Raw genomic sequence first — 14626 nt, 5'->3', positions numbered from 1 at the left:
GGCTTTGATTCTTTGACTATTTTAGTTTATCCTTTTAATTTTTTATCTTACAGTTTATGCATTAAGGCTGGGGAACAAAAGAGAACTTGTTCGTGGCTGTGCATATTAAGTTCTTAGAGGGTTTCAGAATTGTGAAACAGACTGCTGTTTTGTTTTCAAATCCAGTGTTTTCAGCTTTCTTATAAATACCATAATAGAGAACTTAAATGGTTTGAAGAAGATGGCAGTGGAAGGATAGAGCAGAAAGAAAGGAATATAAATGAATCACTTAAAGCTTTGAGACAAATCACTCAATAGTGGCTTTTTTTTTTTCCTTTGTAATAATTAGCCTTTTAATCTTAGGACCATTTTAAAAAATACATGAAATGGTTTTATCTGAGGATTATCTTAAAAAATGATTTTAAAAATTATTTTACTTTTAAAATTTACTGAAAGTATTTAAGAACAATAAGAATTTGTTTACTCTTCATTCAGATTCACCAGTTAACATTCTGTCAGTGTTTATGTATCACATTCCTTTACTCCCAAATATGTTAGTGTATGTACCATTATATAAAGACATTTTCTTACGCAACCGCAACGCAGTTACTAAAATCAAGAAAATTGTTATTTGCACAGTCCCTGTTCAGTGCATATTCAGATTTTGTTGTTTGTCCCTATAACTTTTGATATACTTTTTTTTTTTTTTAAGATTTTACTTATTTATTTATTTGACAGAGAGAGATCACAAGCAGGCAGAGAGGCAGGCAGAGGCAGAGAGAGAAGCAGGCTCCCCACTGAGCAAGGAGCCCGATGTGGGGCTTGATCCCAGGACACTGAGATCATGACCTGAGCTGAAGGCAGCGGCTTAACCTACTGAGCCACCCAGGCGCCCCACTTTTGATATACTTTTATAAAGTGCTATTTATTACAGATGAGTAATAGTAAAGAGTTTCTGTGATATTTGCTTCTCAGGTCATTAGTAAGTAAGTATTTGCATTTCATAGCAAAGAACCAAATTCATCTTATCTGTTGTTTAATTGTTCCAATATTTGGGCATACTTAGCACTATGAAACATATAAACATGTCAGAATTAAAATAATCTGCTTCTGTGAAATAAATACTATTGTATTTGTGTCTTTGATGCCTTGGATTTTTCATCCAAAATGAATCAAAAAGATATATTGAGATTGTTACTTCAGATGGGGTCACACACTTTTTCTCTTTTTCACTTTAGCCAAAATTAATAGCACCAGAAACAGCAAACAGAAATCGTATGCTTTTACATGTGGTATCTTGAGAGGAACATGGTATCTCTTCTGTCCTGTTCTAGCCAAAAATATACATAAATCTTAGCATGAGGAAAGATCAGACAAACCCAAACTGAGGGAAATTATATAAAGTTACTAACCATCTGTTTTCAGAAATGACAATGTCCTGAAAGACAGAGACTGAAGAACTATTCCAGATTTTAAGAGATTAAAGTGACCGAAAATTAAATGCAGTATGTGATCCTAGATGGATCCTTTGAGGGTGGGGAGCAGGAATTCTATAGAGGACATCATTGGGGTAACTGATAAAATTGGGGTCTGCACTGTAGATGACACAAAGTAACATATCAGTGCTTAAATGTATTCAATGTATAACTGTAACATGGTTATGGAAGAATATCCTTGCTCTTAGAAGATATACACTCAACCACTAAGGGCCCTGTTGTATGCAGACTACTCTCTGATGATTTAGAAAATAAGAATGTATTTAGAGAAAAATGATAAAGTACATATGGCTTAATGTTACTAATTGGTGAATTTGGGTAAAGAATATAAACCAGTCCTTAGTATTCTTGCAACTTCTCTGTAAGTTTGAAGTTTTTTATTTTCATTTAAAGATTTACTTAAGAGAGAGAAAGCAAGCACACATGAGAGCGAGGGGAGGAGCAGAGGGAGAGGGAGACCAGCAGACTTCGTGCTGAGCAGGAAGCCAGTCATGGATGGGGCTTGATCCCAGGATATTGAGATCCTGTCCTGAGCTGAAATCAAGAGTCACACACTTAACCAGCTAAGCCACCAAGGCACCCCAAGTTTGAAGTTTTTAAAAAATAAATGTGTTCATATTCAAGTTGAGTATCAACTCTTCCCTTAATCATTATGTTTTGGAGCATATAAGATTCCATGAGGAATAAAACGTCACTACCTTGTTTCTCACTACTAATTTTTTTCTTGTTAATATTGAGTAGTTAAGAGCAAGTTTTTAACCTTGTTTTTCACTACTAATTTTTTTTCTTAAGTCGATACTGAATATCTAAGAGCAAGTTTTTTCCCTCATGGTAAGTTGATAAGTCTTGCTTTACCCTGACTGAGAGCCACGTTTTAAGAAACCTGCTGTTAGAGCAGCAAAATACAGATCCAAGAGCAGAATAACATTTAACAGAACCAAGATGGTTTTGTAGAGCAAGAGCTCAAGTGTTTGTTGAATAAGACTTTTTTTTCTTGTGTGTGTGTGTGTCTGTGTGTGTTTGTTTTTGTTTTTGTTTTTTTAGATATTTTATGACCTGGTCAGACAGATAAATAGAAAAACACCAGTGGAAAAGAAGAAGCCTAAAAAGAAATCATGTCTGCTGCTTTAGACCCACAGTAAGCAGCAGCTCTGAGCCAGGTAAGATACTGAAAACAGAACAAATGCCTTGCTCATGCTCTTAACTTTGGGCTTTCCCCAACCCTAACCACTTCCCATTTCACTTGTTAGGGTATTTCCAGGTTTCTGCATCTTGTAAATGTGATATATAGCTTGTAGATGTGTTCATCTATTGCTAATTTGTTTCTCTCCCTATGAGATTGTAAGCTGACTGAGGGCGAGGACCACAGATGTTTTGTTCACTGCTGTGTCCCCAGTGCTGGCTACAGAACGAGTATTCCAAAAATAGAATTCCTTCCAGGGTCCCTCCTGAGTTCCTGGCAAATTTAAGTCAAATGTGGTTTATCTGAAACAAAATGCTTAAGTGCACATTTGATGTGTTATTTCAAAGTGAACACACCTTTGTGTATCAGTAATAGTCATTCCTCCCCCTGTAACCCCTTCCCTGATTCCCAACACCATCATTGGTTTTGCCTCTCTTTGAACTTAACATTAACAAAAACAGGTACTATGTCTGGCTGCTTCTACTCAAAAATATGTTTTTGAAAATTATCTTAATAAAGATGCAACTGCAGTACCGTATGGCAGTAGCTCATTTTTATTGTGTGACTGTACTAGCAGTCTGTTTATGTATTTTGCTATTGATGGACAATTACATTTTTGAGAACTATATGGATAATTCTGTGCAGTCTTGCTTGAGTCTTTATGCTCACGTGCATCATTTCTATTTGGTGTGTACCTAGGGACAAAATGGCCAGACTATACACTTCTATATAGGGCCAGCTTTAGTAGATACTGCTCAAAGGTTTTTCAAGGCAATTAGACCAATTTATACACTTGCTAGCAGCGGATGAGTTCCACGTCCTCCCCAGAGTTGGTATTGTCAGTCTTTTTAACTCAAGACATTCTGCTGGCTGTCTGATGCTGTGTTTTGGTAGTCATTTCCTCTCGGGTCTAGGTTGACTTCTTTGAAATGTTTTGTCTGTAGACTTCTAAGTATAGTTGACTTTAGTACCATTTAAGTTTTCATTAAAGTGAACCCAATGGAGAGAAATTAGTGCCAGCATTGAAGCTGCCTGTCAAGTGAAAAACCACGCCCTGCAGGAACCATGTGTTTTTCTCTAATTATGTATATGAAATCTCCTGAACAGTGTCTACTTATCTTCACGAACTCTACAAACTATACCGTAATGGAATGTTTTTCATGAAGTGATTTTGTGAGGTCAGTTGATGCTGGTTATGTGCACATTACTAATCTAGGTCCAGTTAGAGGAACGCCTACTGTTCCCACTTGAGAGTTGGTTACACTTAGTCTTGTTAGTCTCTTGGGTCCATCAAGCAGATTACCTATTCCAGAGCACCAAATTAATGAATATGTGCTTCCTTAGAGACCTAGGTGAATCTCTCTCTTCAGGGAAACACTGTGTAATTGTACCCCCCCTTTAATTTAGTTTAATTTTCTTGGTACCCTCCCCTCCTAAATGAAGGTCAAGGAAAATGGGGAGAAAGGAGGGAACAGCATGGGATTGCTTCTGGTTGGATTTAAGAAAGACAGATTCTGGTCAGGTGTTTGCTTTACGCTTTAAGTGAAATCTTGACTCAATAACTATAAATCATTAGCTCCCTGAAGGTGATTATTTTAAACTTTGCTGGTGTTTGTTTAGGTAAGGGTGCAAAGGTAAGGATAATAGGACTCCAGTTCCTATTCTGAGCTATATCACCTCACCTAACTCTCTTAAGTCAACTATAGTTGATTGACTTGCTGATGCCATTACCTTAGCTGACCCTAGTTTAATTTCCAGTTCTCTAAAAAATGTTCTAGCTTATGTTTAAAGGAAGAGGTGCCATCTCCTGGCCTGTTTCGAAAATTCATTCATATACACCCTGCAGTGTATTGTGTTTTACCTGAGAGAAGAGAAACCTTATCGTACATCTAGAAATAAGATTTTCATCCTGGTTGTATAAATTCTTAGGCTCTGATATGTAACTCAGCCTAACAATATATTTAATAAGTCACCTGAGATCTCCATGAGTGTTGAAAATACCAGATGATGGGTCAGTTAGCAGTCAGAATACTTGGCAGAGCAAAGAAATCACAGAGTGATTATAGACTGGAAGTGCCATGTTGATTCCACTTGAAAAGTACCAAGATAAGGGGTAAATTTAAGTAGCTGTGTATGTTTTTAGTAAGAGTACATGAACCATAAGGGCAGTGTATCTGACCTTGCCCTTTAAGCAAGATTGTATTGAAACATGTTAATCTCTTTTTAGTATGTCCCACTTCTAAAGACACGAAGAGGAAATTCTTCCTTTAACCTAGTTCTTTTCTGCTGAGCAGTACAACTAATGTGGAGCCTTCTGCCCTTGCATATGGGGGTCAGCTCTTTCTGTGTCATCTCTTCTGGTCCTAATCTGTATTAGAAGTGGTAATCCTAGGGACACCTGCATGGCTCAGTCGGTTAAGCATCTGACTCTTGGTTTCAGCTCAGGTCATGATCTCAGGGTCATGAAATTGAGCCCCTCCGACGAGCCCTAGCATCAGGCACTCCATGCTCAGCATGGAGTGTGCTTAAGGGATTCTCTCTCTCCCTCCCCACCCCTCCTCCCATCTGTGTGCACACTCGCTCCCTCACTCTCTAAAATAAATAAAATCTTTAAAAAAAAAAAAAAAAAAAAAGTGGTAATCCTAATACTCTATAGTCCTGAAATGATTGGATAAAGAAATTTTATACTTAGGTGTTATTTCCTTTTTGGAAAAAAAAAAGATGATAATAGGATAGAAATAAAATAATGACTGTTTTCCTTTTTACATACAGGACTGTCATATGGTGAAATTAATAAAACTGAAATGGCCCCGTTACTGTAGCTGTTTAGTATAATTTAGTTGTCTAGTAACAATCAGCCCATATCTGTTTCTTTCTATATGATTATCTGCTTGTTCACTACCATCTTCTGACATTAAGAGGTTAGCCATATGTATGTATATATATAAATACATATCTGTTCAATGTTCTAGATTACAGGAATGAAGAACTGTTGCCTAATTGGGAAGTGCCAGCATTCCAGACTTCAAAAATTAAATCTGAAGAGGCTTCTCCTGTTTTATATATTATGTGAAGAATTTAAATCTTATATTGGTTTGCACAAATTCCCTGGAGAAAAAAAAAATTGCTCTGTGTATATCTCTTGGAAAATAAGACAATAGTATTTCTCCTTTGCAATAGCAGTTATAACAGATGTGAAAATAAATATACTTGACTCTAATATGATTATACAAAAGAGCATGGATGCATTTCAAATGTTAGATATTGCTACTATAATCAGATGATTTCATATTGACCTTTTTATCATGATTCTTCCCTGTCAAGCACTAAAAGTTGAACCATTATACTTTATATCTGTAATGATATAGATTATGAAATTTCCCCTCAAACTCATTGCAGCAGATAACTTTTTGAGTCATTGACTTCATTTTATATTTAAAAATTATGAAATATCATTCTGTCATTATATTCTAATTAAAATTGTTTGTGCATAATGCTTTGGAAAAATGGGTCTTTTATAGGAAAAAAAAACCTGGGATAACTGATTTCTATGGCTTTCAAAGCTAAAATATATAATATACTAAACCAACTCTAATATTGCTTCTTGTGTTTTACTGTCAGATTAAATTACAGCTTTTATGGATGATTAAATTTTAGTACATTTTCATTTGGTTTGTGTGTTTTTGTTATTGTTTATAGATTTAAGGCTTTTATTTTATAATGGCCACATTGTTTTAAATGCAGTAGTTCCTTTCTGCCTGTACCTACAGAACACTTGGCTTTAAACCCCTAAGTCATTAGTAATTTCTCTAAGAACAGACCTCACACTTTCTGTTCTAGATGTATTTATTCCTTCTATACAGCAAACTACATCAGACTACATAGAATAGTTTTGTATATTCTCTCTTGATCTTAAAGATTGTATCTTATTGAATAAGATATCCCACTGTGTATTATTTTTATATGTAAAAATAAGTTTAATACTGTATCCGGGGTTAACTTTACTATTTAAAATCTTCCACAGCTTGTAATTTCATCAAGGGAATCCTTTTGTCATTGTTAATTTGTTGGGCATAAGCCCACCAATGAAATGTTATGTAAAAATTTTCAGATTTGCTTTATAATAGATTGAAGAGTTTGAGAAAAGTGGGAAGAAGTGAAAAGGCATACAAAGAATGTGTCCGTTGCTTTTGCTTCGACTATATATGAGGTAGCATAGTAGTCGTTGTATGGAAAAAATCACTAAGTTAAAATTTTAGCTGGCTATATAGTGGTGCTTTTCTTTTCCTTCCCAGTTGTTTCTGTTTTTACAAAGATGGCGCTCGATGAGGACATGGATCTAGGGCATCAGTATGATTTACGTGTTCTCCATAGAGATAGAGCAGAACAGCTTGTCAGCCAGTTAAGTGCTGGCGAAGGAAAGAAACAAGCTGAGAAAACCCTGTGCCTTGTCCCTGATTACTAAGGAGAAGACTAGTCCTAGAAAGTCTACATCACTGCTCAGGGATCTAGATATTGTCTTGCTGCAACCAGGTGTGAAGTAGTGTTCAGACCTTGCTGAGACTTTCAAGGAATGTGGTCAGGCCATCGGTTACTAAATTCAGATTTAGGAATAAGATTTCAAATGTAAACTCTGACCAACCTGAGAAAATGTTAAAATATTGTAAAAAAATAATAAAAATTAAAAAATTTGGGGGTGGGGAATTGTATTCTTTTGAGTTTCTAATAAATGTAGTTAACTAATACTTTCCATCTACTGATCCAGTTACACATATGCCTGGGATTAAGGGGCCAAAAATCTAATAAATGCAACAAATTAAAAATAAATAAGTGAATCATTAGGGCCAGTTTGTCCAGGTCAAGGTAGCATATTTTAAGGTCCTTTGGAGCCATTCTCCTTAAAGACTCACCTCTCAGACATTTCTTTGGACTTAAAATCATAGACAAACATCTCACACATCAGTAAAAATCACCAAATATTACCTGTTCCATAGGTTGTGATGTTATTTGCCAGATAGGTACAAAACCATTAAGTAAGAGTAACTCCCAAGTTAGAATCTGCTAGATTAAAGCATCAGTTTGTCCTCAGTTTTAGAACGTGGAAGAGAAAGAGTGCTGGATTCCTTGGTCACATCTTACACAGTCCACTCGGGATGCGATAGGACTGTGAGGAGATGTCCCAGCAGCATTCCCCCACAGGACCTGCTGAAGTCAGGGACGTGCATTACTGTTGCCAGGGAACCTGCCGCTGCTGAGTGAGGCATAAGGGTAGGTAGCCTGCCAGAAAGGGAGATGCATGTGCTTTCATCTTGTCCCTGTGGACTCTGTAGTCTTCTCTCCAGAGGGCAAAGAGCCCCAAAATAAGATGTAGTTGATGTATTTTTTATAGCTGAAAAGTCAAAAAGCCCTTATTATATATAAATCTCGTAAGTATCCAAGAACCGACACGACGTTTGTATTTGTGACTCCTTAAAGTACGTTGCCTTTGGCAGATGAGTAACATATATAATTTAAAGGAGGCTTGATATCATAGTTGATAATTTTTCTCCCATTAAAACAAATGACTAATGACTTAACTAGTATGTCCCCAAACAATCTAGTTTTAAACAGTAAATACATAATCTATCATTCTACCCTCCACCAGGGGGAGCTTCAGTATCAGCTAAATCCTACAAGCCTTGAATGAATAGTATGAATTCAGTCCGTTTGTTCTTATATATAAAAAGCTGCTTGCTTCGCAAAAAGGCATAAAGGCCTTTCCTCAAGAATTTGCAATCTACCGGGCAGGAAAGATAGGTAAGAAATTCATCAAAGATATGAAAATGCTGTAATTTATTAAACTGTGGTCACAGAATTCTCTTAGGAATGTTTGGGGAAATATGGGTGTTGGTATGTTACTCTCTTTCCCCCACGGCTTTGAAGTAATCTCTCTGGCATCTTGATCTGCCATCATAACTGACCCCTTTTACCCCTCAGTGAAACAGTCCGCTTCTTTGCAGTTAGAACGTACTTAAGAAAAATTAATCTTTGGGAAGGCACTGATCTTTACCTTATTACCAGCATTATTAAGACAGGTTACTTGGTCTGGAGCTATTTTTTCTATATAGGAACGTTTTCCATTACCTGGACCTGCCCAGGTTTAAATATTTTTGCCCCTTTTTTCTCATTAGGTACACGTATTTGTCAGTTCATGTATCTGATTTTTGTTTTTAGGACTGAGAAACGAAAGAAAGATTACCTCAGTATTTTCCTTGTTAAGCAATCACAGTAGAAAGCTAGAAGACCTAGAATATGCTCTTATAAGTTGTATGTGTGTAATGAAACCAGCGTGTGAAGAGATTGGTATGTGGAGGAAGAATATAGCTTGTAAAATAACCTTTTGTTTTATTTGGGTCTTGTACTTAATTTAAGGTGCTACTTAAATATGTATTAAAATAGCCCCTCTTGGCTTGGCTCCAAACATAAAAGGTCAGAGTGGTTTGGGTACTTGTCCAGGATCTGGAAAAAGCCCATCTTGTGCAGGGAAGGAAATGAATGTGAGCTTTGAGGTAGTACAACCACCAAGCTTTTAGTACTTCTATTCCCCCAAAATGTAAAAAATGCAAGGTATTCTTGAAAATGTAGTACAGACATTACATTGAATATGAATTTTTTTTTTTTTTTTTTACTGCAGTTTCATCTTGGGTTCGCTGAATGCACAGTCCATTTATTTAATGCCGTGTCTTAACTTAAATATTCTTGTTGAGAACAGTTGGAGATTTTGAACTAGATGCCTAGTTCTGTTTTCTGGGGAGGTGACATGGATTCTGTTTTGCAGACATTAAGAAGAGCTTTAAAAGGGAATTGGGGGATATAGCTCTGGCTTTTTAAGAAGAAGCCTCCTGTGGTTCTGGGCTCAAGGTGTGACATACATTTCCTGCTAATTGCTTCTCTTAAGAAGCATGGGCTTGGCTGTTCCTCTTGAGGAAAAACCTTAATAAACCTTCCCGTTTTAAGAAGTGATGTGACTCTTATTTTGAGCTGTTGTTTTCAATGTGTTTGTCTTTTTGTCTTTTTGTAAAGCTTAACCATGTGCAAGTTCTTGTGCTTACTTTCAACCATTTAAAAATTCTTGTAGGACATATAAAGCAGATGATCCTTAGGGGCCTATCAGCAAATAGTTAGGTGCTTCCACTCTGTGCTAGGTTCCGATCTGCATGTTGGGGATACAGCGGTGAACAATACAAAACACAACCTTTTCCCTCGTGGAATCTTTGGCAGGAGACAGAACACGTGTATGCGTGTGCGTGCGTGTGTACGCGCAATGAGGAGTGCTGTGGAGAAGAGTTAACGGGAGAGGAGCTTCAGAGTGCTAGGCAGAGAGAATGTTGCGGTGGGTCGAAGCTTTCTATCCTTGCTGAAGCTCCTCTTTTTGTAAATGTGTGAAATGTGCAGCCCACACAGCTGCCGGGAGGAAAGAATGGCCTTCGTGCGTCAGGAAGGGTCTTCACATGCCATGAGGTGGACGTGTGCCTAGGTGTCGAAGTACTAGCGTTGGCTGCATGAGGACCACAGAAGGGACTTTAGCAATAGTTATAGAGAGCATGATCTGACTCAGCCTCTCATCAGGACACTCTGGCTGCTGAGTTGACAATAGCCTGTGAAGAGCAGTTAGGAGAAAGTGGAGCCACCAAGACCTCTTGAGAGGAGTGAAAGATGACCCCCCAGATTTCTTGCCAGTAATCAAAATAGTGAAGATTGTGGCAGGATCAGGTTTGGGATTTCCATTTTTGAATAGACTAAGTGTTAGGAATGGGTCAGGTCCTGGAGTAGCACCGTAGGCAGTTGGATCAGTGTCTGGAATTCAGATGAAGAGACCTGGACAGGAGATTCAACGTTGAATGTTTAGGAACACGGACAGAGCGTTAGGACCTTAGCATTGATTGTAGATAGAGAAGTTCAGGGACTCCATCATGAGGTCAGGAGATGAGGAGGGGTTGGCCAAGGAGAACGTGAAGGTCATTGGAGATACCAGGTGTGGACTAACAGCACATGTTGGTGCCCTAATGGGCATAGCCCACAGAGGAGGCAAACTGAATAGGGCCACGAGGACGGAATCTAGCAAACAAGTAAAGGGGCTGAGCAGGACAGCGGCGTGAGCAGCCAGAGACTGGGAGGTCCCAAAGAACTTATAAAAAGTACTATAAAGAAGTAGAAGGGGCCGATGCTTTCTGTTGTGGGAGAGCCGAAATGCTTCAGGGAGGGGAGTTTGAACTAGGCCTTAAAGGGTATCACTTCAATAGGTAAGAGCGGGGGGTAGTGTCACAGACAGATACGCAGAAAACGGGAGCGAGAAGTTGGCACTGATGTGGAAGTGATGAGCTGGGGAGTAGAGCGGAGCCATATTGTGGCAGACTTTGAAAGGAGAAGGTGGCCGTCTGGTAGGGTGAGCTAGGAAAATAGGGCCTGGCGGCTCATCCAGTGGTTACAGAGAATGTGGGGATGGGGAAATTTCAGAAGGGAGGTGGGCAAAAATGCCAGCGTTGCAAGAGTGACTCCCCATGGGCAAATGGTCTCTCCAGTCTCCATTTCTCAATTCTTTTTCCCCATCTCTACTGAAGCTGGTCCGAGTCATGTTCATGATCCTTTGCAAACAGAAGCTCAACTTAGAAGGGAACCAGCATTAATCCTCTGGCATGCAAAGATATTAAACAGGATTGAAGAGTAAAATGTCCTTTATTAACTCCATTGCTCTGCTCTACCTTACACGATTCTGCTCCCTTTAGGTCTTTTGGTCTCTCAAGGGCAGGCAGCAACTCTCAGTCTCACTCTCACACCCTCCCAAGTTTTCCTCTCCCTGCTCTTAGCTCCCAGTGGGAGACAGCCGACTCTGGCCCTCCCAGCCCTTCCCTCCGAATCCACCAGTGACAGAGAAGTCTAGGAAGGGGGCTCTTTTCCTTACTGGGTAGCTGCCAGGTCCCATCATCCAGGCCTCCCCTTGTGGCTGAGAGGAAAGACACAGGCCACACTGTAGCCCCTGTCCACCTTTTCCCTGGCATCACCAGTATCCCCAGGTGGGTGGTTGGGGAATTTGAAGGAGCCACCGGGATTAAGGGGGTGATAACCATGCAGCCTTCCCAGCTGAGAAAATGGGGCATGGAATTGTGGCACAGGCACTGGGCTCTGCCTGCTTTTCCCAGGAGGGGATACATTTAATGGAAAAGTTTGAAGGAGGTATCTGATCCCCACACTCCCAGCAGGGTCCCGAAGCCAAGGCCAGAGGATCTGGGATTCTTTAGGCCCTTGAAATCTCAGATGCAGGGCCTAACCCCTTATTTCCTGCTATATAAATGGACTTACATTAACAGATGCTTGGAACCTCAGACCAGAGATTCTAACACCTGCCTAAGTCAGTCTGGCTGGGTGCTCCCTTTGATAAAGAGCCGGCTCCTTGGGCCGCTCCTGCACTGTCGCAGTGTGCAGAGCAGGCTTCAAGCGAGTGCTCACAGGCCTTCCGGCTTTCTGGGGCCAAGCTCCCAGGTGGAGTTCATCTAATTTCAGGTGCTACACTTGGCCCACTGGGAGGAATCTCTGTTGGTTTTTTGGGTTTTTTGTTTGTTTGTTTGTTTGTTTTGTTTTGTTTGCTTAAAAAAAAAATTTATGCCTCCTACCCTCCCCTTTCCCACCACTTTACACCAATGACTACAAATGCTGCCTTGTGGGCAGCTCAGTCCCCCGGAGACAATGCCTGGAGTGTGGCCAGTGGCAGGGTTGGAGGTAGGAGGCCTGAACGCCCAACTCTCAACTTCCTTCCCCGTTGCCTCGCCCTGACTGACCCTCCATAATCACAATGGGTGAAGGAGAATCTAGCAGACTCAATGTCCCCAGGAGGGGTGGGGATCCCTGGCGAGGCAAGTTAGGGAAAAACTCTGGCAGAGGAAGGCCGGGGCCAGAGGTCGTTGCCAAAACGGACGAGGAGATGAGCCCGGTTGGCAAGACCGGTGGAGAGGGCGCAGGCGGGAAGGGGGAGCCACTGGGGCTGGAGCAGGCCTGGGAGAGAAGCGGCTGTGGTTGCCATCTGAAGGGCCCGAGCTCTGGGAAGCTCAGTGGCACGGCAGTCCCCCAGGCAGCCTGCGGGAGAACAGAACTGGCCAAGGCAGCTAACAGGTGGCACAGAGGGGACTGCACCCCAGCTTGGAGACAGGGCTAGGAAGGAGTTTGTCAGCTGTCCTGGAAGTGAGTCTTGGGGGCAGCCGGGCACATCAGAGGGCTCACCCCAACGTCGAGAGGTCACAAACAAACTGAGAGCCCTGTGCTCGGTCCTGGAGGTACAGAAATGAGTAATGAGTCCTTGCCACCCTGGAGGGGCTCACGATCCAGAGGGGAAGATGAACATGCACAAGAGCAATTGAAAAGTGGGTCCCGTGGTTGGGTGTACAGGCACAGATGCGGTGCCTGGGGAGGGCTTCACAGAGGTGGGGCCCATTAAACAACCCATGGAAGGACCTAGAGGCAAAGAGCCCACACTTGGAGCACTGAGTAGCACACCTCCCTAGGGGATCAAGGAGCAAGTCCCCCCCGGGTCTGAGTGGGCAGGGCTGGGTCTCCAGACACCTAGGAAGGGGAGGCCAAGTGAGGAAGAAGACATTTCCTTCTGTTCCCCTGTGCTCCCCTCCCATGGGCAGTCCATGGGCTGCGGTCGCAGCCACCGGTCCCAGGACTCTTCCAGGACTCTTCCCTGGGAGTCCTGGGAAGAGTCCTGGGACCGGTCCTTCCGGTCTTCCCTGGGAGTCAGACACCCCACCTCCCAACAAGTGGTGCCCCTGAGGGCCACCAGGCAGCCTCGGGCAGGGTGTAGGTGGCCCCTGCTGTGTCTGAACCAGCCCTTCCTGACCAGCTGGAGGCGGCCAGCGGGCTTCTTTCTGGGACTGGAGAGGGCAGGAAGAGGAGAGAGGACAGCCCGGAGCTGGGTCGTGGTCAGGAGAGGGTGGAGGGGCCAAGCAGACCAGAGGTGATTTGGGGCAGTGATTCCTAGATCCCTGGAATGGGGCAGTTGGTCAGCTGGGGCGCCGTGCCCAGCGGGGCAGATCTAGGGAGAATGGATTCTGTGGAGTGGAAGCCAGGGAAGGCAGCAGCTGTGGCCTCAGTACGTGGAGGCAGAGCCTGCTCCCTCCTGCACCCAGGCCCCGCCAAAAGGCAGCAAAAACTAGTAGTGCAGTCCCTTGTCAGACTGTGATTGCCCCGAGCACTGCATTGAGGGGTAGGCACCCCCAAAAGGGCTCCCTGCCTCACAGTTCCTCAGAGGCCTGTCTCTGACCAGAAATACAGATTCTCTCCTTCAGAGAGCTGGTGGTAGGGGGGGCAGGGCCCCTACCTAGAAGGGGAGGAAGAAAGAGGAGGGCTCAGGAGGGGACAGAATGCAGACTCTGAGATGTTTCAGGGACACTGCCAAGACTAACTTCACTGTGACCCCTGGGTGTGCATGCGGCAGGATTTGGGGGGAGTTCTTCTGGAGCTTGGAGGCTGTGGGCAGAGGGCCTGTCCAGATGCTTGACGGGCAGGGAGAGAAAAGCAGGTACGAAGTCCTTTGTCAAATTCAGAGTGAATCTGGGAGAGTTCTCATCCTCTTCGTTTTACAGTCTTGGGTAGAGGAAGCAAGAGGCGGGCAGGGACATCCTAATACTACTACAGGGGTGGGGGGACTGCTGTCTGGGACACCTGGCTGGCTCAGTCAATAGACAGTGCCACTCTGGATCTCAGGGTCCTGAGTTCAAACCCCACATTGAGTGTAAAGCTTAGTTTAAAAATAAAAGTAAAAAAAAAAGGAAAATGGTACCAAGGGGGTAACTACAGTCTGAGGTCCTTATCTTGCCTCATCCCCTGGATCTACTAGGTCCTTCCTCCATGAGCACCATCCCGAGCTTTGAGACTTCCTGTGACAGAGGGTTTCAGGGAACCTCTGGCCCTCTCAAGGGGAGTGGACCTTAGC

The 14626-nt window shown here is 42.3% G+C and overlaps 1 protein-coding gene across 3 annotated transcripts in view; it reads left to right on the top strand.

The window, feature by feature from the left end:
• Nucleotides 1-6325, top strand: part of RAP1A (RAP1A, member of RAS oncogene family) — a 77851-nt gene extending 71526 nt beyond the window's left edge. For all 3 annotated transcript variants that reach the window (XM_045081902.1, XM_004769775.3, XM_004769774.3), the window contains 2 exons: nt 2520-2635; nt 5631-6325. In XM_045081902.1, the coding sequence (XP_044937837.1) occupies nt 2520-2606 (87 nt within the window). In that variant the 3' untranslated portion in view covers nt 2607-2635; nt 5631-6325. The remainder of the gene's footprint in view (nt 1-2519; nt 2636-5630) is intronic.
• The last annotated feature ends 8301 nt before the right edge of the window (nt 6326-14626 follow it).

The sequence above is a fragment of the Mustela putorius genome, unplaced genomic scaffold (genome assembly GCF_011764305.1).
Source record: "Mustela putorius furo isolate JIRA1106 unplaced genomic scaffold, ASM1176430v1.1 tig00000585_pilon_pilon_pilon, whole genome shotgun sequence".
Taxonomy (NCBI): Eukaryota; Metazoa; Chordata; class Mammalia; order Carnivora; family Mustelidae; genus Mustela; species Mustela putorius.
This window is presented reverse-complemented; position numbering and strand designations above follow the sequence as displayed.